This window comes from Hermetia illucens, chromosome 2 (genome assembly GCF_905115235.1).
Source record: "Hermetia illucens chromosome 2, iHerIll2.2.curated.20191125, whole genome shotgun sequence".
In the NCBI taxonomy this organism is placed as follows: Eukaryota; Metazoa; Arthropoda; class Insecta; order Diptera; family Stratiomyidae; genus Hermetia; species Hermetia illucens.
Window position 1 is genome coordinate 144,141,569 of NC_051850.1, and position 24,904 is coordinate 144,166,472.

Genomic DNA, 24,904 nt, shown 5'->3' on the forward strand with positions numbered 1-24,904 from the left:
GTACATAAGTGTGCATTGCAATTATATCCTATTAGTTGGTTTCTGCTGCCAGAAAATCGATATTCCGCATGTCAGATAGAAATACTATTTTATGACTCCCAAAAGACTATCCTTCTTTCAATACAATTCAAGCCAGCAGATTCACAAAGAAAGATAGCAAAGTGGGTAGGCTATGTCGGCAGATCCTGCTGGGAGATGGTTAAGGGAAGTTGGCAGATCTCCCATTGGGCCCGACACCAGGGGGCATATAAGAGCATACTTCTAAATTGGTAAATATGTGTACACAGCCACGTATTTGTAACTAGGGCGGAAAAGATACCCAAAACACAAACCTAAGATAGAAGAGGAGAGTAAGGGAGCACTTCGATCCCTCATGTGCCATGCGTGGGTCCACACCAGATCTTGAAAAACAAATCAAACACAGGGATTCGCGCGAACCAAACGAAATAAACAACACGCGAACGAAACCGGGAAATTAAATGAAATAAAACAAGTCGGAACCCTGGAAACTGGACGCTTCAGGTACGAAAGGCTTTGTGTATTTCACTTTCGGGTGAACCGTCAACTTTCACCTATTATAACTTTGTTAGTAATAGCGTGATTTGCACCAAACTTGGTGGGCTGTAACCTATATAACTGCGTGGTGCCAAAATGAACATAAAAGGGGTTCGCATTCAATTACTAAAAATTATAGTAGTATACTATTATTAACTTTATTTGAACAGATATCGGTGTGGAAGATATTTCGGAGCCTAGGCACTATATAGTGGCAGCCTCTTGATTTTTTTCAGATTTTTCGGTTGGGTACTTTCTGACAATAGGTCCGTTAAAGAAATGATCACTTTCGACCCCCGCACTCCCCACTTTCGGAAAGTACTAATCGAGACCTTTCATTTGATACCCCACATGACTATATTTGGTGAAAAAAAATGTACACCCCCCTTTGCCTGTATGGGGACCTCTCTTAAATTCGACATAAAAGGATGTAACTCACTGTATGCGTGAGCGCTTACAGTTCCCACATTTTTACCAAATTTGGTGTCAATCGTTACAACAGTCTCCGAGGAAAATGCGTATGACGGACAGCCAGACAACCAAATAGGGCCCTTAAGCTTACCGTGAAATCCAGACCGGACATGTTCGCTGAGTTGTTCTGTTCGCTGTTGTTGTCCGAGGGGATATTTCCAGCATCATGGAAGCAACAGAAGTTAGTGCTACTGCCTAAGGCTGACAAACCTCCAGTTAAGCCAACCTCCTGCAGACCTATTTGTTTTTGGACACTGTGGGGAAAATGCTGCAGCGAGTAATCTATAATAGACTACTCTCCGTTGTCTAGCGACAGGGAGGACTCTTAGACAGTATGGGTGTCCCACAGGGCTCAGTACTGGACCCACTGCTGTGGAACATCATGTACAATTTCTTTTTCTTCAGCCTTTGTCCCGTTCCACTGCAAGTGTGGCCCTGGCAAGGATGATGCCAAACGTGGGAGGGCCACGGCATGTTTCTAGGTTGAGGGTAGTGAGTTCGGTCCTGCTCTATGCAGCTCCAATTTGGGGAAAGGCGTTGCAGGTTACATTTAACACTAACAAACTGAGTTCAGTCTACAGAAAAACAGCCCTAAGGTTGTGCTCGGCATTTAGGACTGTCTCAGAGGATGCAGCATTCGTCATCTCTGAAATGATGCCCATTGACATCTTGGCAGATGAGATGACGAATATATACAATGCAGTCTATCTCTCTTTTATCGCAGACGAAGTACGCTGAAAGGGGGACATCTCTAAATAGATGGCAAGAGCATTGGGGACGCTCGGAAAAGGGTCGGTGGACACACAGGCTCATCCCTGCCATCAAGGAGTGATTGGAGAAACGGCACGGTGAGATTAATTATAATCTTACCCAGTTTCTCACGGGGCATGGAACCTATTCAGGTTTAAACTAGATACTTCACCCGATTGTTCAAACTGCGATGGAGTCCCAGAGGACCCAGAGCATGTATTCTTCCACAGTCCAAAGTTTGTGGAGGAAAGGAAGAACCTAGAGGAGAGTCTTAAAGAGGTACTCGTACTAGAAAAGCTGGTGCGAGGAATGTTAGCATGTCAGGAAAACTGGGATGCAATCAAATGCATGGTCGCATCTATCCAGAGCAAACTGCGAAAGGCAGAAGAGACTAGAAAAACGCGGTTACGTACGCCGCGCAGAGGCGAAAGGGGACGAAGTTATAATGAGCTGACTCCGCCCCGTGATGTAATACCGTATGGTGGTTCCACGGGGCTTGGAGGGAGTCGGGGGTGGTTTTAGTGGGTAAGAATCCCACACGCTGGCTGGCAAGATAAACAGACAATAAACCGATTTTAATAAGGTTTTGTTGTACACAAAACCTTAAAAAGACAGCTCGACCGCGCGCGTGGAGCCGTAAAATTCCGGATCCGAGCACCACGACCGAAAAAAAGATCCACAATGGATCACATCCTCAATCCATGTTTCCCCTGCCTCAGATGTCTTGTGAAGCGCGGCTTCTGAGGTTCCCATCCTTCTTTGACATCGTCAGGCCATGATTTTGGAGGATGTCCCTATTGAAAACGTTTTGCGGGATAAGGAGGAGGAGCAAAAAAGGGAGTCCTCAAACAAATAGAGCGCTTATTCCAATCCATGTTACCAGCGTATAATCATAATATAACCAACGAAAAAATGATATGGCAAAATAAAAATATTAATGAAATATGAAGTAAAAGGAAATATTAAAATAAAATTTCGGCAACAAAAAGAAAATGCAGGTAAATACTCATAACGAAGGAATCAAAGCAAAAGAATACAAAGGATTAAACACGTGTCGACGGACCACTTCGATGGAGCTTCAAAATTTGCGGGCGGGCCTTCGCGGTCAATTTAGCCATTTTTTAGGTCTTTTGGATAGCTCTTCCCTCTAGGTCGTCTCCGGCCACTCAGGATGTTCGTCTATCTATCGTAATCTCCATTAATGATTATAAGATGTTAAATAAGTGGGAGAAAGTTTCTCTCCAATTGGAACGGCCCGCCATTAAGTCGAAGCCGACTATGAGCTCCGTCAGTTCGAAAATTATTTGAAGAAGAGAATATGTAAAATAAAATTCTCTTTGAATCTATTTCCATTGTTTAAAAAGACTCATGACCTTTTCGTCCTGAATATAATTCAGACTCGGTTAGAGATGATGCAGTATCTAATGAGTACCTTCTGCCGTCAATCCCCATATTTGAATAAGATTGACGATTTACGTTATCTAACGAATGGTGCAAGTTATAAAACTAATAATATTGCCTTGAAAAAACAGACAAGAGATGCCTCCTTAGGAGCATGCGAGGACCAACTCCTCACGAAAAGGTGGGCTATAAAAGGTCGTTTGGAGTCAGGAACGCAAAGATGAAACTGTGCGAACTCCGCGAAACCGAATGACCACCTGGATCCAGTCGACGCCATCAACGAACTATTGTAGTTGAAGAAAATGGACGGTCCGACCGAAACTGACGATCTCTCTACACAAGCAGGTCATGCTGGCTACCCCCAGCAGATCAATTTTGAGTACTCGAAGTGAGCCTCAGTTAATTTGTCGGCCTTTCTCCGAGAAGAAGGCATCTACGTGGCATTAATACAGGAGCCTTGGATCGGAGGAGGCGAAATCATCAAAGAGCTCTAAGTTTATGGCCAAAACAACAAAACAGCAATTTATTAAGTTTGATCCTTCTTCTAACTAGCCGGCACACTCACAAACACATAAGCATCAAAGCCTGTTCGACCAGGTTGAACACGTGTTGCAAGCTTAATAGGTATTAGTTATTAGTGCTGTAGCCCTTTGACTGTTTATTCGTTATTGAGTTGACAAAATTAAGCCACGCTATGATGCATGTTAGTGTTTTTTAGTCGTTATCGTAGTTTATGATGATGACCAGGATGCATTAAAAGGTTTAGTATACAAAAAGAGAAGTTCCGAGAAAACAAAAAAAAACAGGACACATTGTAGAATCAAGGGTGGTTGAGGTCCGGAAAACCAAGATTTAGTATTCCTTCGGGTGAAATAAGAGGTTGTCTGCATCCTCCATCCGAAAGGCCCCCAGCCTAAACCAGAAAGCCGGTAGCAACTTGACGCACGAACACATAGAGCCTGGTCGATAATTTGAAGTTATCTGACACCGTGTGGATTAGGTACTTTTTCGCAACTCTACAAACCATTGTGAAACATTGGGGCGCCGAGGAGTAATTATCATCAATGGAAGAGAAAAGAACAAGGATGCAGGAAATGCCGTGCCGCGAAGAAACTGAAACTATATATGTATTTCAATCTGACTCTAGCCTCCTCAAAGAAATATAAAATGGCATCAATCATGCAAACATGTACTCAAAAAGATTTGTTGAAAGTTAAAAAACTTATTATATCGTCCACCCTTAACCCGAAACCGGGCATAGTCCTTAGACTTGAAAATTATGTGGTCGTCAGTTTCTCTAACCATGCAAGTGTTCTATATGTCCAAACCTTTTGAGAAAGACGGGGACGAGAAAACCCCTTGATTTGAGGCACTCCACCGCCCTACCATACGCAGCTGGGCTCTGGAAAGCAAAAATCTGGTGCAAAGGGGTGATTCTGGTCCGGCCCAAGCAATAGCAGTTTTTAGACCAATGCAAGGCATATGCTTTGGGGCAGCTCGGAACTAAACGAAAGAGGTGACTTGACCTTATTATCAAGACAAACCAATCGATGTGTAACAGGGCAGTACACCAACCTTCCATTTTCCAAGCTCGGAAGCTGTGACGGTTGGAAAAAGTTCCGTGATATCACCCTACTAATGACAACGCGACTTTCAGGATGGAAAACTGGAAAGTATCTCACCAGAGATCCTTTTCAGATCACAGTTGGATACTTTTCAATTTATATCTTTCTCTAGATCTGTCCAGCCTTTCCAGAGTTCCCAGGAAGATCGGCTGGAGAAAGTTTGGTCACCTTGTCAAGAAGAAATAATAATTTTGGCCCGACAGACAAACCAGAGTAAAAGGTAGGAGCTCTGTCAAAGGCATTGTGGAATAAAGATCTGTCCAACCTCAGAAAGCTGACTAGTAAGGCCTTCAAAATCTGCTACAGACAGAATTATTGGCAGGCATACAAGGACTGTCCATTTTGAAACTTGTGATTTTTCACTACTGATCATTTTGGGTCAAAGCTGTTGTTCTATTTATGACTCAATCCTTACCAGATAAGAGCTACTAGATTTCGATTTCAGCTGAAATTTAAATGGAAACAAACAGGTTGTGGAATTCGATTAAGTCAATGGTCAATGCCGTCAAACAGTTTACCACCCAAAAAGACCGGTTTTACCATTGTACTCGTATTACAAATATATTTATTCCGCATTCCACAGGTGAGACACCCAACTATGTCAATAAACAATCAATTCAATATTACTGGGAAGCGGCCAGCGGAAATAACATATTTACCTTCAAAAATGCAGTAAACATATTTTCATTACCTGGATATTCAAGTAGCGGAAAAGGTAGATTTATCTTAATAATTAATTCGGTGTGCACTTTAATCTATGACAAATCTATGCGTTTGTCTGTTCATATCTATCCATATTGCTCGATTGGTGTTTTCGACCAAAATCCAAGACCAAAGTTAAAAATTCTGGTGCAACTTTTATCATATCCACACAATTATATAAAGATAGTATTCAAAATATCACCGATCCCGTGACAGCCCAATGAATTCATGTGAAATCAGCACGATTTGTCATACTGCCCGCATTCCCAATCAAACAATAGGATCGCTTATCTGGTGTCAAAAAAACCTATGTCATTGCACGAAAAAGCTGTGCCAGGATAAGAACTGATCTGCAAATTGATACGTTTGCAATCGGGCACAGCGTCTGCACATTGTCATCGGTATTCCCTGCAATGTTAAGGTGTGAATAAGCTATATATCCACGTCTAGCAAACGCCCATAATCCCACGCGTTATCATTTGTTATTAACGAGGCAATTGAAAGTCTAGATGATGACGATAAGACCAAGGCAGTCGAGTGCTTGCTGCTACAATGTATGTTTCATTTCATTATCTCGTGACCACCTTTTTTCGTGTATTTTGATTGTTTATCCGATGTTTTCAGGTTGTTTGTTAACACGATTAAATCATTGCTAGAAAGTAGTTAATAAACTGCAAGGGAGGAGAATATGGCAGGAATTGGCATTTGGGTAACTCGTCCGGAATATGTTGCTATGTACGTCAAATCCGATAGCGTTATGTACTTTTAATTAAGGCTATTCATTTTGGGTGCCTTATAATTGCTCTTGCAATTATTGAAGCAAATTTTTGTAGCTCTTCTTGGTTCGATTTTATCAGATTCTTACCCTGCATAAAAATTCTTAAAAGAAATTTAGCTAATTCATTTTGTATCATAAAGATATTATATATATTCCGCATGTAATCTTATCAATATTGGAAACGGCAACTAATCAAATAATAAAATCGAATGTATTGCAGGAAAAATACTATGAATCACTTTAATAGCGACCATTTCAGTTGTTCTCTCGCTGACTGTAAAACCTGCAAGAAAAGAAAAGAATTCGTTGAAATATTACCATAATTGTTATAGCTTCAATTATAGATAAGACAATATGTATGTAATTTCGGTGGATTGTTGTGTAAACAAAGCATTCTTGAACCTTTGTGGAGATAAAAACGAGAAGCTTAATTGAAGATGAACAGTTCAAATCTGTCAAATTTAAAAAATAAGAAATTCTCAAATCAAGCATTCGATGGGGATTGAATGAGAGGAGCAAAGCAAAAACAGTTCATAGTTTACTGAGTCTACATTAATGTACAATGAGTTCTTGCGCCTCCACCCTCCAAACAATGTAAGGCCGAAAACGCCAACTAATTCTTCTTCTTATTTAATGGCGCGGCTAGCCAAATTGGCCCTTGGCCACCAGGGTAGACTCCTCCAACCATATGGAGACTTCCTCCAGCAATCTGGATCCTTTGATCGCGTCCTCCAGCAGCTTTTTTCCTGGCCTCATCCTTCCACCGTTTGCGTGGTCTTCCCACTGGGCGGCATCCTTCGGATGTGCCTTTGAATATCCTGTTGGGTATTGTTGTCGTTCATCCTTTCTACGTGACCGGCCCACTGCAATTTTCGTAGTTTTACCACCACCGATGGCTGCTGGGTCGTCATAAACCTGGTACATGTCATGGTTGCATCTAATTCGCCAGTCAACTCCATCTTTTACTGGTCCAAGCATTCGACGTAGAACTTTACGTTCGAATGTGTCGATGGACTTTCTAAAGTCTGCGTTCGAGTCCATGTCAGAGCCGTACAGTAGCACAGGCATTATGATTTTGTAAATTCGCAGCTTATTTTTCCTATACATCCTTTTACTTTACTTTTTACATTATCCGTAGGACTGAGTAGTATGATTTGTTGGCCATAATTACTCACCATCCTTACTATCCTTCGCTATGTTTACTCCTGAAATGAAATTGAAGTCACCCATTGTCAGATTTTGTCGCATTCGCGACTGTCTCCTTGATTGGATCAAGAATTTTGTTTTCTTCTCATTAATCCTTAAGCCGACTTCTTGCGCTGCTTCATTTAGTTGTAGGAATACTTCTTGGCGTTTCGAATTAAACGTGCCACGATGCTCATGTCGACAGAGAATCCCAGTATTTGCGAAGATTTGTAGAGCAATGTTCCCGTGGTACCTAACTCCAATTTCCGGATAACATATTCAAGAACTAGGTTGAAAAGCATCATCATCATCATCAACGACGCAACAACCGGTATCCGATTTTCTATCATAAATATTGCCCTTATAGACTTTCCGGGCTTGATCATCCTCATCCATACGAATTAAGTGACCCGCCCACCGTAACCTATTTAGTTGAATTTTATCCACAACCTGACGGTCTTGATATCGATCATAGATTTCATCGTTATGTAGGCTACGGAATCGTTCATCCTCATGTAGGCAAAAATTCTTCGGAGGATTCTTCTCTCGAACGCGGCCAAGAGTTCGCAATTTTTCTTGTTAAGAACCCAAGTCTTCGAGGAATACTGGCAAGATCATTGTCTTGTACAGTAAGAGCTTTGAACCTATGGTGAGACATTTCGAGCGGAACAGTTTTTGTAAGCTGAAATAAGCTCTGTTGGCTGCCAACAACCGTACGCATCGTAGCTGTTATCGGTTGTAATTTTCGACCCTAGATAGGAGAACGGTCTCAAAGTTGTAGTCTCCTATCTTTGTTCTTCCTGTTTGACCAGTACGGTTTGATGTTTTTGGTTGGTTGGTTTTTGGTGCTGACGTTGTCTTGTCTTTATTGATGTGCAGGCCAAAATCTCACGCCGGCTGCTCGATCTGGATGAAGGCAGTTTGTACGTCTCGGGTTGTTCTTCCCATGATGTCGACCATAGGGTGGACTTAAAGATCATCGTACCTCTTGCATTTACTTCAGCATCATGGATCACTTTCTCCATTGCAAGGTTAAAGAGGACGCATGATAGGGCATCCCCTCGTTGTAGACCTTTGTTGATGTAGAATGGTCTTAAGAGTGATCCTACTGCTTTTATCTGATCTCGTACTTTGGTCAGGGTCAGCCTAGTCAGTCTTATCAATTTCGTCGGTGAAATCGATGAAAAGATGGTGCAACTGATGTATTCCAACCGTTTTTATATCGCTTGCCGCAGAGAGAAAATCTTATTTGCCGCTGATTTACCTGGAGTGAAGCCTCTTTGGTATAGGAAAATAATGTTCTGAGCGTATAGGGTTATCCGACCTAGCAAGATAGCGGAGAATATCTTATAGAAGGTACTCAGCAACGTGATACCTCTATAATTGCTGCACTGCGTGATATCTCCCTTTTTATGTATGAGACAGATAATGCCTCTTTGACAGTCGTCAGGCATTGATTCGCAATCCCCCCCCCCCTTGTAGACAAGTTGATAAACCACATGGTGTAATTACTCACCATTGAAAAGCATGGGGCTTTAATCTGCAGTTCGTTTCAAAGCATTGCTTTAGTTCGCCAAGCACCTTTACATGGGATTCAGGCTTAGTCATCGGTAGTCCGGTCATTCGTGCCACTTTTTCTGGTAGGCGAAACCCGTGCATGATACGATATAGTACACTCGTTACAATATAACCCCAAACCCATGAAAGAACTGACAGCCTCTTTGATCCCGAACCTTCTTTACATTCCCTTCGCAACGCCAATAACAATAATAATAACTTAAAAACTTCGGAACAATCTACTCTTTTTTCCAGTGATCATGCCGAGATGAAAAAATTCAAACCCCCTTTTCTCATATATGGGGACTCTCCCCCCCCCCCCTCCCCTTTAAACTCAACGTAGGACGATGTTTCTCACCGCATGCATGGGGATTTACAATCCCCACCTTATCACCACATTTCATGTCAATAGCCGTGTTCCATTCAGCGTTCCCAAAGCCCGCTTCGACGAGCGCGGTGAGATGTCGTTCTATTTGCTTACGATTATTTCATGTGTACTTTCAAATGGCTCGGGTGTGAGGGCATTGCAGGCGTTTAACTAACATGACCTGTTCAAAATACTTTCTGCGAACTTAATTAAATGCAGCAGGAAGTTTTGAGTTGAAATTACAATCACTTCTATGATTTCGTCTCTCCCAGAACTACATAGCGGCCAATTTTCATTTAATATTTTTTTCCCAAGCAAAAGAACTATTACGACCACGAAAACTCAACGGCAGAAATGGGTCGTCACGACCGGAGTGTAATCGAAAAATTTTGAAATCTCTTCCAATATTAACGGCGATCAAAGAGAAAGTCCATGAAAGCTCAGTAAATAATAATTGTGAACGAGTCTATAAAAAGAATAATCCGGCCAAGACTCACCAAAAACAGAGCCCGGTTACGACAGAACTACCTTCCATGCAACTCGGAGCTAAAATAGTTCATTTGTTTGAATTCATCAAAGACAACATCATCAGGACACAGTTCATCAACAAGGAAGAGGCCTAAGAAAAAATCGAAACCTGCTATCCCAATAGTATTACAAGCGACCCAATTAACACCAAGTACTACAGCTACCAACTCCTGACCAAGTGAAAGAATGCAAGATAAAGAAGGGGACTCCTCAGAGAATTAACAGGCGTCTCAAAGAAAAAAGCATTCTGACTAGCCCAACAATGAAACTAAAAGTTCAGAAGAGAGAAAACATGTATCTCAAGGGGAAATGTCGGGTAACGAAACGACACTCAATGGGGAAAAACGATGGATGGACTAAAGTTGTAAGCAACAAGAGAACGAAGAAACCAAAGATGCGAATTCGCCCAGAAGCAATAGTACTTACGCGGCGATACTGAAAATGGACAAAACTGACTTCGATCTAAGAAACCTAGGCAAAAATGTCAGCAAAGTCCGAAGGACCCATAAAGGAGATCTCATGGTTTTATAGTCGCATTATATAATTCCCAAATATCACCCCCCAATATTCACTTCCAAGCCGAACAGCAAACACTTGAAAGTGATGACAGATGCAAAAGTCAATTTTAAGCAACAGATAGAGTATACTTGCGGAAAAGCATCTACCACGACGATCTGTGGAGTAGGTGCGGCACATTCCTTGAATACACGCAGTTTTTCCAAGTCATATGCTCTCCCTGGTTTCGCCAGTCTATTCCAAGCAGATGTCAATGGTTGGGGCATGATCTGAACCCCCAAGCGTAACATAGCCATCCTGACTGATAGCCAAGGGGCCAGCGGCGAGATCCTCCAGACTAGTGGGGCAACGCCGAAATGCGCTGAACAATCTGAGTGGCACCCTCCTTTCGGTTCCGGAACATGGAGAGGGATGAGTGGACTGACGGACTGGCCAGGCGGAGCTCTGCTTTTGGCAGTCCTTCGGCGAATACAGTCTTTGTCCCGCTGGCGACTGTCAAGAGTGGAATCTACTCGCACCGCTGACCTCAGATGGCGAAGGCTCACCACCTGTGCCAAGTCAAGAAGGATTTGGTTACGGACAATAGGTAAACCATTCCTTGGGGACCTCAGAGAGTTATTTAGCTACACGCCACAGCGGGGGTGGGCTCCTTGAAGCGTCCACTGATACCGACCTACCTACCTCCACCATGGGAATGGCTTTAACAGAGATGATGCCAAATGTAGGAGAGCCACAGCATACTTGCAGGCTGCTTATAGACATGGTGGTAAGTTCCATCTTGCTGTATGTAGTCCCAGTTTGGGGACAGGCGCTGCATGATTTAGATAACGCACATAAACTGAGTGCTATCTACAGAGGAGCAGCCCTAAAGGTGTGTTCTGCCTTTAGGTCCATTTCAGATGAGGCCGTGTCCTTTACCTCGGAAATAATTGGCATCTTGGCAAACGAGATGGTGAAAATATATAACGTCAGGTCTATCTCTCCCGATGGGACCAGTCAGAAAATGGTCGTTGTACTTACAGGTTGATCCTATTATCGAGGTTGAATTATAATTTCACCCAGTTTCTCACAGGTCACGGGAGGGTACCGTCAGTACATCTATAGGTTTAAATTGAACACCTCACTTGAGTGAGTCCAAACTACGATGAGTTTCCGGCGGCCTTAGCACACGTATTCTTGCATTGTCCAACATTCGTGGAAAAAAGAAGAAACCCAGAGGCACTTCTAGATGAAATGCTATTACCGGAAAATATTTTCCGGAAAATGTTAGCTTGTCAGGAAGACAATCAACTCCATGGTCGCAACAATCCAATCCATCCAATAATTCCACCCCGTAATGTACCATAATACCTACTGGTGGTACCACGGAGAAAGAGCAGTCGGAGGCGGTTTTAATGAAGAAAAATCCTACACTCTGATGTGTCCAGATTGTTTTCAAGATTTCCAACTCCTTACAAAAAAGGAAATAAACGGTAAACTGGTTTTAACAAGATTTTCTCCTGAAAAACAGCAATAACGACATCTACAAAAAGGCAATATAGACCCAGCGGCCCATCCTAAACAGTTCAAACTACGACTGTCACTAGAAAATGTTTGCATACAGTACAACGATAAATAGAGTGATTGAAGCCCTTTTCAATGGGGAATGAACGAACATTCTGGTAGCTACAGTAAAGAACTGATAGCAGAGAGACGTAATCAACAATCGGCAGCTCTTGACATTAATGAAAAACAGAATATGGAATCGAGTCGTAAATGGATTACAATAACGCACTCACAGGTGACAGTAAACATAAAAATGTACTTTAGGAACTAGAAATACTCACAATCACAACAATCGAGGAATAAGAATGAGACCATCAAAGATCAAAAAGAAGAAACTGAAAAAAGAGAGATTTACAAAATTTCTCGTTCAGAATGCAACACAATATACGTGGAACAGGAAAAAAGGTCAATACATAGAAGAGTCCCATAACCTACCGATGAATTACAGCGCAGAAATTCGGAGGTAACAAAGCGATTTGCAAAAAAAGGGCACAAAAAACATAGGAAAATCTAGTGATGATCAAAAAGATACAAGCCGAAGAAATGTGCGATCAAATTCTGACGGAGTTTGGGGAAAAGCGCTACATGTTTTAAGCAATGCACAGAAACTGAGTACAATTTGCAAAAGAACAGCCTTAAGGGTGTGTTCTGCCTTCAGCGCTGTCTCAGATGATGCAGCGTTCGTCATCTCGGGAATGATGCCGATTGACATCCTGGCAACCGAAATGATGAACATTTATAACACCAAGTACATCTCTCACTTATCGCAGGTGAAAAAAGCCGAAAGAGAGAGATCCATAAGCAGATGGCAACAGCGATGGGACCAGTCAAAAAGCGTCGTTGGACTTACAACTTGATCCCTTCCATCGGGAAGTGGCTGGAGAGAAAGTTAGGGGAGATCGATTATAATCTCACTTAGTTTCTCACCGGCCATGGAGGATACCGTCAATACCTGTACAGGTTTAAATTGGATACCTCGCCTAATTGTCCAAACTGCGACGGGGTCCCAGTATTCTTCCAATGTCCTAGGTTCGTTGAAGAAAGGAGGAACCTAGAGGAAACTCTAGGTGAAGTGTTATGACCGGAAAATTTTGTCCGGAGAATGGTAGCTTGTCAAGACGACTGAGATGCGATCAATTCCATGATCGCAGTAATCCAAGATAAACTGCGAAAAGCAGATGTGAGGAAGGTGCGGTTACGAACCCCGCGGGCAAACGGAAGGAGATCTAGCTAAAGTAAGCTAACTCCGCGCTGTGATGTAATACCTAAAGGTGGTTACACGAGGTAGGGGGGGAGTAGGGGGTGATTTTAGTGGGTAAAAATCAAACAAAACCCTAAAATTATTTCGCTCGAAACGCCTCACCATGGGCTCAGAGCTCTTACTGTACAAGACAATGATCTTGCCAGTCCTCAGGTATTCCTCGGGAACTTGGGTTCTTAGCATTTTTTCTAATTGCGAACTCCCGACCGCATTCGAGATAAGAATCCTCTGAAGAAGTTTTGGCCGGCTAAATAGGTCACAGTGGGTGATCATTTAATCCATATAAGTGAGGATCATCCAACCCTGTATCTATAGTAGAAAAAAAGACGTGGCAGATCCTGCCTTAGATGGAGCGATGGCGTAGGCCAGGACGCGCCATCGGAATGTCTGGAGACACAGACGTATTATTTGATTTATTTGAAACAGAAATCCAGACCTCTCCAGCAAACCCGAATTGATTGCTGCAACATTTCTACTTTATTAATATCAGCAACAGTTACGCCTCAATAATTTTTGCTAACAACATGCATTAGAACCAACTCTTTCGTATCAGAAAATATTATCGGAGAACATTTGCTTAGCTCATGTTCTAATATCGAATAAACAATCTTCACTTTTCTTTTGGTCTGAGATCACGAGTTGAGTCTATTTAGCAAAATAAACATAACAACAGCGATTTATATCACAGCTTGCATGACTTTCTTTTCAAATTATTTGAAATTGCAATTTAAAGCTCATTTGTACTCGATGATAATAATCACTAAAGCTGATATCGGTTCGTAATTTACCATAATCTACCACTTAAATGCCTCAGGAGCGGTTAATCCAGAAGTCTTGAAAAATGGTTCAGTCATATATCACCAACGAAGTAGAGCGAATAATATATTTCCTGGAAATAATATCTCAGGCAAAAAGCCGATTAGATATTTTTGAGCTTTGCATCGTAAAGCTGATACCAAAATAATCTGCACTAAAAAAAACTTTGAAGCCGAATTGCAAGATTTCAAAATAAAACGCACCAAACAAGAGAAAATAAGTAGAAAATAAAGTAGTTATGCAGGGATTATTAGAAAAAACAAAAAAAAACAAAGTGGTTCTGAGTGTTGGCCGACTATAAAAGACAATGAACAACGTCTTGCGGTGGTGGAGACCAAGATGTTACGTTGGACTAGTGGCGTCACACGTTTTGATCACATCCAAAATGAGGATATTCGCGGTCGTTATAGGGTTGCACCGATCGTGGAGAAGTTGCGAGACAGGCGTCCACGATGGTATGGTCACACAAGTCGTGTTAACGAGAATTCACTTGCCAAGATTGGTCTGAACATCGAAGTCGATGGTAAACGACCAAAAGACAGGCCGAAACAACGACGGCTTGATACGCTGGATGGGGATTTAAAAGTTTCGAGATTGCACCCAGATCAGCCATTCGATAGAGCCAAATGACGAAACCGATCACGACGAGCCGACCCTGCTTATGAACGGGAAAAAGGATGAAGAAAAAGAAAACGATTAGAAAAAACAAAGTGAGCACAGTTTATATATATATGTTCACTCCTTCTTATTGTAGATTATAGGACATCAATACAATCTGTTTTTCATACTGACATTCTTTGCCCCATTTGATTTAAGATGGGACCGTGGTTCAATTGAATGAATAATTCAACGAAGTCAATGAACCAGATTCAAACCCTAGGCAACGCGATCGAAAAGCCGACATTCAACGCTTTTGAGCTTTTTAGAAGTGAAGATGTATTTATTTTTCAAATTAAAGAGCAGATAAAATTATAAGGCATTATGGCTATTGCGGGAGTCCAGCGCTCCCTTGTTCAGCATATTTTACATTTTCTGAATAAGTATAGCTCTCAGCGAAGAGGTGCCGAACATTTTTATCCTGATTTGTATCGAAATGTTATAAAAGCACCAAAATAAGAAGTGGCAAAAATTTTATTGTGATCAACCACTAATTAGTTTTCCTATTCAAATTTGCAGCTGCTAAATGTTGGGGAAAAAACCCCAATCACAACGCGCCGCCATCAAAGCTAAGATACGAGTATGTGATTCATGAATGTAAAGTGTGTAATGTTCATGTATTCACTCTCATCGCATACCGTTGATGTAAGTAGGATATCACGGTTAAAAATCTGTGTGGGAATCTCCATGCTTGCTGCTTAAGGGCATTGTTACTTACAGACATCATTACGAAGTCGAACAAAGGAATCTATTCATTTATCTTCATTTTTTCAGCTTCTTGCTTTTGATAAGCTTGAATCTTGCGAAATCTCCAAGGCACTACATTTCTTACCGAAGGTTGATAACCGAACACTAAAAATTGTTCACCAGATATATATTTGCTGAATATCTTGAGATTTTATTCTATTGAGCGTGCGGAAGTTGCAGCATAAACTCAATGAGCTTCAATCGAAAAAATCAGAAAAGACAAAAAATTCAGTAATTTGGGAATATTTACCTGCGCAACTGTTTGCTCTCCAATTGGGATGTCGTCATTTCGTAGATCTACTCTTTTCACCACAGAAGACGGGTCAGCATCGAGAATAATTCTGTCAAAAAAGGGATAGAATTGAAATTTAATTCGTTAAGATATATACGATATTATATATTGCAACATTTATACAGTTTTCTAATAAGAGCGATAGTCTGTAGTAAAATAGAAAGTGAACAGTAATTTTTGCGGCGCGGATTGCTTTTAGTGAAGGTTATACCATATCTTATGCCATTTATAATTTAAACTGTATAACTTCAAGTTGGCTTTTTTACACTGTGAGACCCAATTCGATCAATTTTCAATCGCTTGATACATACACCGTATCAGGTGCTCAAGAATAATACCGACCACTTTAGCAGGTTCGCGTGGACAGCGGATGAAGTGAACGCTCCTACTGCGAAATAACGGCGAGGGCGGGTAGAACATCTTACCACCCCTTTTTGTACCAGAGATTCGTCGACCGTTTCCCGCAATTCGCGCACGTGACTGTGCAGCGGGTCGCAGACCAATATGGAACTGGTGACCGAGAGTCGATGGGGGCAGAGGGGGCGGCAGCAACAACACCACATCGCAATGCAGGCAGCAGTTTCAATACTCGCCGAAGCACTCTCCTTCATCGTCCGTCTGGAATCTCCGCTCCGGGCGAATTCCAAAAAGCACGTATAGAATTCTCGGAAACTGATCCTTTGCATAGACCAGGTATTCCGAAGCTCTATGCATCTCCAGCAACTCCGAGAATTCTATCTCAAATCAATGATGAGATCGCATCTCAACTGTATGCGTATATATCGCTGCTGCAACTACAATCACTTGTGTATTGTGGTGCAGTTACGGCTGTCACATTGCACGGTCAGAAGATTCGCTTTCGCGTTATTGGTTTGAGTGACCAAGGAAATCCACCATGGAAAATTCGTCTGGAACGTCAGCGGGACAAACTAAGGCAGGACATTGCTAGGCTCATTCAAATCAGTACTGGCAATGCCAGCAGACGGGTGAAAAATAAAGTGCAAAGGGTTTACAGGAACCATGCCACCCCCAGTGAAACACCCGTAGTTAAAATTCTGGACACACTAAAGTATACACTGTTGATCATATGGAGGCGGTTACAACGGTATAGCGAAAGTCACTCCAGACATGTTTAGAACACAACCTATGCGAAGAACCAGCGCAGTTTTTTTAGATCACTCAACGAATCCCAACAAAGCGTCCGGAGAGTACACTTTTCGGTGACGGAAGCGAAAGAATATTGGGATGGACTTTTGGGTTACCCGCCCCGCATGCTGAGTGAATCACTGCCGAAGGCACCCGCCATGCCACTATGCGGGTCATAAATTTTGCGGAACCGAAGAGAAAGTTCGCCGAGCGATGAGCAACTCGAAGATCTGAATGGGCCCTGGACTGGATCGGGTGCAGAATTTCTGGTATAAGAAATTTACCAGCATACTTTGTCGGTTGGCACACAGTATAAATTAGGTCATGAATCGCCTGGAGGAATTTCCACCTTTCCTCACTGCGGGAATTACCTACCTTGCCCCATAAAGGACACGTTGTAGGACTCCCCGGATACAAGACTGATTACTTGCTTACCAACCCTATACAAATTCATAACGTCCATTATTAGCGGAAGGGTCAATGCGCACTTCGAGACCAACGATTTGAGTCAAGGGGTTGCAAAGAGCAACTCGTTACCGACTAGGTAGTTGTAGGACAAGCAACTAGAGCCCAAAGAAGCCTCTTTAATTGCTATATCGATTATGCCAAGGCTTTCGATAGCGTCCCGCATACCTGGCTTATCGACGTCCTACATCTGTATCGCATTGATCTGAAACTAATAAAATTTTTGGCTAAAAGTATGGAAGGGTGGCATACCACCTTATCAGTGCATTCATTTGAAGGTGCCAATACCTCAGAGTCTATCCGTATACAGAGAGGCATCTTCCAGGGGGATTCGTTGAGTCCCCTCTAGTTTTGCATAGCACTAAACTCGCTTCCATGGCTACTGAATGATGCCAGCGGAAATGGTTTCACAATAAAATATGGCTTACGTGCTAAGTGCGAGCTGGCACTTGACAGACGTGCTTAGATGACAACAAGTTGTATGCTGGTACTGATGACCATCTTAGAAGTCTGTTCCGAATAGTAGACATGTACAGTCGTGATATTCGGATGGAGTTTGGATTAGACAAGTGCGGAATTCGAGCCATCCGCAAAGGTCATCACGAGCCCCATGCCGGACATAGCATTGGTGACCTCGACATCCAAACTATGACCGAGACAGACAAGTACCTAGAAATTCTGCAAGGAACTCATGCTCGAGTTGGTGATCTGAAGGATGCTCTGCTGTTTGAATTCCTACGACATGTAAAGCTGGTACTGAAATCGCATCTCTCGGGAAAGAATAAAATAGGCGCACTGAACTGGCTTATGCATTCTGAATATTGCCGTGGACGAAAACCGATTTGGAAAACGTCCAGCGATGGATACGGACTACTATGTGGAGCGGATAAACCTGCCCGCAACATCGGAAGTAGGGGCGTGGTTGATGTGGCGGCATAATATCACCGTCAAGTCGACTCGCTACGCGCTTATTTTTACAGCAAAGAGCTAGCGTATCTGGCTAGCTGTTTGTAAAGCAGACTGAGGGCTGACTCCACTTAACTTCAAGGATCGATCTTTCCATCCTCTGAATTTGATGAAGTCAGACCAAGAGCGGATCGACGATAGGAAGTCGAAGGCAATACACAGTAAACACGTGACTTGTCTTTGGCAACCATTTGTCGAACAGATGGCTTTGTGGTGAGGAGCTATTTGCTGAGACGGAGGAGTTCATGTATTGTTAGCTACAGGTATTGTATCTAAACTCCTCACAGCTGATGTCCTTGAACTTTCACACAGTCTGGTTCAAACCATGCAGAAGTACACCATTCTGCATACGTGCTCGATGTTGCGGGGAGTTCTTGATAGATTCTCTCACTAACATACCACCGGCCACCACCACCAGCGCCCTTTTTCTTTTAAATAGGTATGATGGTCCGAGCCTAAATGCTTGGCACTTAATGCTAGTATTAGGTAAAATTCCGCATCAACCGAGATTGTGACAACTCGGAAATAATAATCGGTGGCACAACAATCCATATTGGATCATATTGAAATATGTTAGAGCACTTCATTCAAGGCCGTAAAGTTACACTACAGGATTACAGTACCCTGTAGGAGACAACGAATTGGCTCATAAAGTCATTCACAGCTGAGTCGACTGGTATCCGACGTCAAATCACGATGTAAATCCCACTGCCACCAACGGATGTGTACTACACCCGTGCACTCAAGAAGGGAACAAGTTGTTCCCGAAATATCGATATATGCTGAATAAAATAATCACTACTAGCGACGGAGACGGTGCTACATTTTAATTCCTTAGATCTCCAGATATCTCGGTTTTGAGCCGAGGTCCACCAATTCGATATCCCTGAAAGCTGTCTGGCGTTCTGACCTACACCATCGCTCCATCTGAGCCAGGGTCTGCCACGACTTTTTTTTCTACCGTAGATTGTCCTTATAGGCGTTCCGGGTTGGATCATCCTCATCCATATGAATTAAGTTATCCGCCTACTGCAAACTTTCCAGCTGGATTTTAATCCATAAACAGACGGTGGCATTGCTCATTAATATCATGTAAAAACCCAGGTCTCCGAGGAATACATGAGGACTGGCAAGATCATTGTCTTGTACAGTAAGAGTTTTGTTCCTATGATGAGACGTTTCGAGCGGAAATTTTTGTAAGCTGAAATAGGCTCTGTCCCAATATAAGGCTGATGTAACAGCATTGCAAGAGATGCGTTGGAAAGGGACCGGTTTCCTGGACAAGAGCCACTACACCATATATTATAGTCTCCATCCGGTAAACCATGTGCTCGGAGTAGGTTTCTTAGTCAGCAAAAAAATGAAAGCTACTGTTATCGGCTTTGAAAACATAAGCGAAAAACTATGCACTCTGCGTTTGCGAGACAAATTTAGAAATATAAGCCTCATCAACGTTCACGCCCCTACACAGGAGACTGCTGAGTTGAAGAAGAATACTTTCTACGAGGCAGTTGAGCGGACGCTCGAAGCCTGGTGCAACTGATGACTATTTTCCAACAGTTTTCCATCGATTGCCGCAAAGAGAAAAACTGATATGTTGCTGATTTGCGTAGAGTGAAGCCTCTTTAGTATGGGCCAATAATGTTCTGGGCGTATGGGACTATCCGACCTAGCAAGATAGCGGAGAATATCTTATAATGGTACTCAGCAACGTGATACCTCTATAATTGCTGCACTGGCTGATATCCTTCTTTTTATGTATGGGACAAATAACGCCTTGTTGCCAGACGTCATGCATTGATTCACTGCCCACAGCTTGAACATTAGTTGATGAACCGCTTGGGGTAGTTGGTTGCCCCCATATTTAACCAGTTCGGCTGTAATTCCATCGGCTCCTGGCCACTTATGGCTTTTAAGCCAATGAATTGCACGGACTGATTCTTCTATACTTGGTGGTGGCAGTATTTGCATCGCTCCAATTTGCGCATTCTGTCGGAAATCAGAATTTTCTCTTCGTCTCGGCAGGATGACCACCGAATCCACAGACTTGTTCTCCCAGGCTTCCTTCTCTTCACTTCTCCGCTCGACAGAGTTCGCGTTGAGTCTCCGCGCGTGCCCGCATTCTTTGAGAATACAACATTCCTCAATATGTCTTCCGTTCCGTTGCTAGCTTACATTCATCGTCGAACCAGCCGATCCTTCTTTTCTTGCGGCTGGGGCCAAGTATGTTTGTGGCCGCATCAATGATAACGTTCTTCAGGCGATTATGAAGATCATTTGTTGATGCTTCATCTCCAGGACCTATGTTGACTACAGTTATTGCAGCATCCATTTCCTCTTTATAGGTGTTAGCTCTCAACTGATTGTGAGAGGGGATTCTAGGCGGTGTTGTTATTCGAGCACGGAACATTATAGACGATATAGTGATCCGAGTCTATATTGGCCCCCCTATATGTTCTGACATTCATCAGGGCTGAAAGGTGGTCGCATTCAATCAACACGTGATGAAAGTGGTCCCGTTTGGAGAGATCCAACCATTTCCTGCGACAGTGCTAATTGAATAATCCGCAGTCCGTTATCCTTCGTATCCTCATATAAGCTATGGGAGCCAATGCTTATGTTTTCAAAGCCGATAACAGTAGGTTTCATTTTTTAGCTAACTAAGAAACCTATTCCGAGCACATGGTTTACTGGATGGCCACTATAATATACAGTGTAGTGGCTCTTGTCCAGGAAACCGATCCCTGACTAATCCATTCGTTTTCGTTGCCGGGTTCGTCGTTGGGAAATCCATCCAGTATCTGAGGCTCCTTTTGTGGCTTCGTAACAAGTTATTTTCCGTGTAGAGTGGTCAGCCCTACCCAACCCCTAACCTGAAGGACCAGTTGGTACACGTTTTTACGGACAGGAGACTCGTCTTCATCCTTCTCCGTCTGCAGCTTTTTGTTAAGCAAGAACTCCAAGGTTTGGTAGTAGAGCTGTTGGTGTTGGTTCAGGAGGCGTTTCCCAGGTTTTATGCTCCATCGTGGGTACCAATCCACGTTTCGGCCTGGGACCTATACGACACTTTGGCGTTCATTGCATTACCTATAGTTGTAAGTTCACGTGAATCCTATGATGCTTTGGCGGAAAGAGAGACCACTTGTGCCCATTCTTGGAGTGTAGGTATGAGAACCGACCTCGTTTGAGGGAAGGATGGCTACTGTTTAAGCTTATGCAAACTCCTCGTCTTCCCCTCCTCCTGGAAACCACTTTCGGCCATCCTGCCCTCAATGCAGAACTAATGCAGCGGCTGATTCGTTGCCTATGACCTGGGCGAAACCGCCAGTGCTTATTTGGTAAAAAATTGGCCAAAAAGTGGAAGAAAGTTGCTTTCCAATTGGTGTGGTGCTTCATTTTGTACATAGAAGCGGACTCATGGTTCTCTCGGCAAAACGAACATCCAGCACTAAATACGATGACATACTTTACTCTGATTTGTCCAGAGAAAAACTGATCCCACAACGATGAAACGATGAACTTTGAAAAACTAAATATGGAGAAAGAAAAATTTTCTGCTCTCAACCTTTTATTATTGGGGAACTCTCTGCCCACCAGATAGTCTCATAGAGGACCTAATCAGACCGCGTGATGGTTGGTGGGGTAGGGCGTCAGCCTCTCAATCTCGTTTTGGGTTCGAATTCCAGTCGTTGCGAAATACTATGTTTGCCTCGCTGCTGTGAGTTTATTATTATACTTGCACAATACTAAGTGTGAAGATAATGAAACTGAAGCACAGTCTGAGTGTGAATGCCTAATTCACCACCAAAGAATGAACAGGAGACACTTATCAGTTTTGGGGAGATACTGGATCAAAATCCATTAACCACCAATAATCCCTAAGCTCCCGATGCAACATTACAGCATTCTTCTACTGTTCAAAAGATATTCGATAGGATACTCACCCGCCATCGCAAATCTCATCAAAGGCCAGCATGATGATCTCCAAATTCTCCATGACTGTCTTCTTCTCCACATTCTTCTTGAGGATCAAACTAATTGAATCGTACAAGCAGTTAAGCACCGACAGCAGGATCAACTCGTTCTCGTGGGTACTTCCCATCACGTAGAAGAACAAGTCAACATTACTCTTGTAAACAACGGTCAGACCGTCCAGCATGATAATTTCTGTGTTCGAACGGTGGGTCTTATTGAAGAGATTCTTTTCGAATGTTTTCTGCTCCTTCACTGTTGGCAGGATGTTTTTATCATAGTATTTCGCCAAAAGCCGATTGCCATCATTATCCATGATGCACATGCCTTTGATGATGAATAGTGTGGGTTCCTGGGGAGGGAATCAAACGAAAATTTAGGAGAACATTCATAAATGAATCACAAGTTGCTTTTCGAACTTAAATAATAAATATTTTTAGTAACTTCCGAGGAATTTACGTACCAATGTTGATCCGTCCATTCTCGCGATTTGTCACTAGTATCAATATGACATCTGACGTGTAACGCTTTGACGTTTCACTATTTTCTTCCATTCACAATTGTAATTGTATGTTTTAATACTAATCTACTACTAATATTGGATCTAGTACGCTTACCTTAGGGGAACCAAAATCCAGTTGAGATAAATTAAATCCCACTGAACCTTTTTCAATAAAAAATATTCCAATGGCGTGCTGATTTTGGAATGCGAGAAAACATTATAATTTTCAGACCAGACAATGAATGCAAATGTGTACCTTAAGTGAAAAGTACATTTTTCCACGTTTGGCCGTTAAGGGACTTTACACTCAGTTTTTTTTTACATTTTGCATTTTTGTCTGTAGAGGCAAATTAGTAAATTTTATTCAAGCCAAACAACCGGAATTGTGTTTGTGACACCACATTTTTGCTGATACTTTTTGTGATTGCGTGTCAAATTATTCTTCGATTTGCTTGATTCTTTTTTTCTAGACTTTTCTTAACTACATTTACTGCACTTAACAAAGTTTTACATTCCGAATGGTCATAAATATCTTCTCAAACTTTGAATGCGTTTATCTCGAAACTACGTTTGTCATAGCTTCTCCTCATTTTTCTCAGGAACTACGGAATCGATTTCAATAAATCTTTTATCAAAATGATTGTAATGCTTGTCATTACGACCATAACTAAGATTTCTGAGTTTTGTTGGCATTAAGTCCCTTTTTCGATGTTTCAGGTGAAAAATATCAGGAGGAATTTGAAATTGGATTAAGTCTCACACCAACAATAACCAGATACAATTTCCTTTTTTATTTTTATTTCATTCTTTACCTTTTAAATAAAAAAAGCCTCAAATTAATATGTTGTTCTATTTCCAGAAAATTTACTAATTACGTTCTAAGTGTGGAAAGTGCCCATAAGTATAAATGCACCAAAAGCAAACAAGTACTATTTTATAAAAGATGAATTCCATAATCACCTTGGATCAGGTGGATAAATGGTTCCCGACGAATTTAACGCTAAGGCAAAAATATCGCTATACCTTTGGGCTATTGAGGGAGAATAAAAACGACATAAATGAGGCTTAGTTGCATTTCTACGCAGCACGAAAATGCCTCGCTCGCCCCGCCCCAAAGAACGCAAAAAGGTCTCAAATACCCGACGAAACATTGAAATGCTCAAATAAATACCAAGACTCGCAAAGTGATGCGGCACCTCAGAGACGGCAATCCAGACAGTACCACACAGTGCTGTTGTTGCGGAAAGAGGCCCAATGGAAACGGCTGAAACAGATCAAATGGCTTCGAATATAAGCCGAGTGGGAGTGGACGTTGACGGTTCTTGCGAAATCCGAAGAGGAAAGACTTATTAAGAAATGCGCTGCAGTTGTAAGGCGCATGTGATCTGCAACGTTCTCCAGAAAAACGTCAGCAAAGGAGCTGGAGGAGCCCCTGGATCGAATCTCGTACTACAGGCAGATATGAATAGCAACAGAAAATAGGCGAAAAGCAGGAACAACTGCGCCCGCTGCAGAGAACACCGCAAACACCAAACGGATAGCACATAGTCCTTTGTTGAGGAAACTGGGGGGAAAACGAAAAGCGGAAGAGACATCTGAATGAGACTTTACTCAGGTGCTCTCCAGGGCTCAAAAGAAGAAGGCGAAGAGGGACAAAAAGCAACAACAAGGCGCATCAAACAAACTTCCGTCTAAAATTGAGACGGACAGAAAGGGTGGAGCACCAAAAGAAAAGGTGGGGAAATCAAGGCTCGTTTCACATGTATACGGTTCCATTCGGTTTCCGTTCTATTTATGTACCAAGTGGACATTGAGTTGAAACCGAAAATCCGTTTCACACTTGTCGACAACGACTGAAACTAAACCGAATGAAACCGTATATGTGTGAAACGAGCCGGAGGAAAACTATACGGCTAACTCTGCTTATTAAGTCGACGGAAGGTAAGACCTTTGTGGAAGTCCCGTCGAAATGTGTTATATCATCAAGCCTGAAGATAACGGAGCGGAAGTGTCTTTCATTTGGAAAAAGAAGCGTGGTGGAGTCCTAGTCGAATTAGGTCCGAGGACAACAGATAAAGGTACGTTCTGTGAAGCAATCAA

The 24,904-nt window shown here is 42.4% G+C and overlaps 1 protein-coding gene across 1 annotated transcript; it reads right to left on the minus strand.

Moving 5' to 3' along the window:
* Nucleotides 1-6,403: 6,403 nt before the first annotated feature.
* LOC119650072 (coatomer subunit zeta-1) lies at nt 6,404-22,926 on the minus strand. The gene is made up of 4 exons (XM_038052570.1): nt 22,766-22,926; nt 22,275-22,654; nt 15,712-15,802; nt 6,404-6,565 (listed from the first exon to the last, which is right to left on the minus strand). Exons 1-4 carry the CDS (start codon nt 22,781-22,783, stop codon nt 6,518-6,520), a joined length of 537 nt encoding a protein of 178 aa, XP_037908498.1. The 5' UTR covers nt 22,784-22,926; the 3' UTR covers nt 6,404-6,517.
* Nucleotides 22,927-24,904: the final 1,978 nt, after the last annotated feature.

Coding starts and splice junctions, on each gene's coding strand:
- LOC119650072 (XM_038052570.1), bottom strand. Junction 15,803..22,274: donor GATGAGATTTGCGATGGCGG/GTGAGTATCCTA, acceptor CTTTTTTGACAG/AATTATTCTCGATGCTGACC. Junction 6,566..15,711: donor GAGAGCAAACAGTTGCGCAG/GTAAATATTCCC, acceptor CTTTTCTTGCAG/GTTTTACAGTCAGCGAGAGA.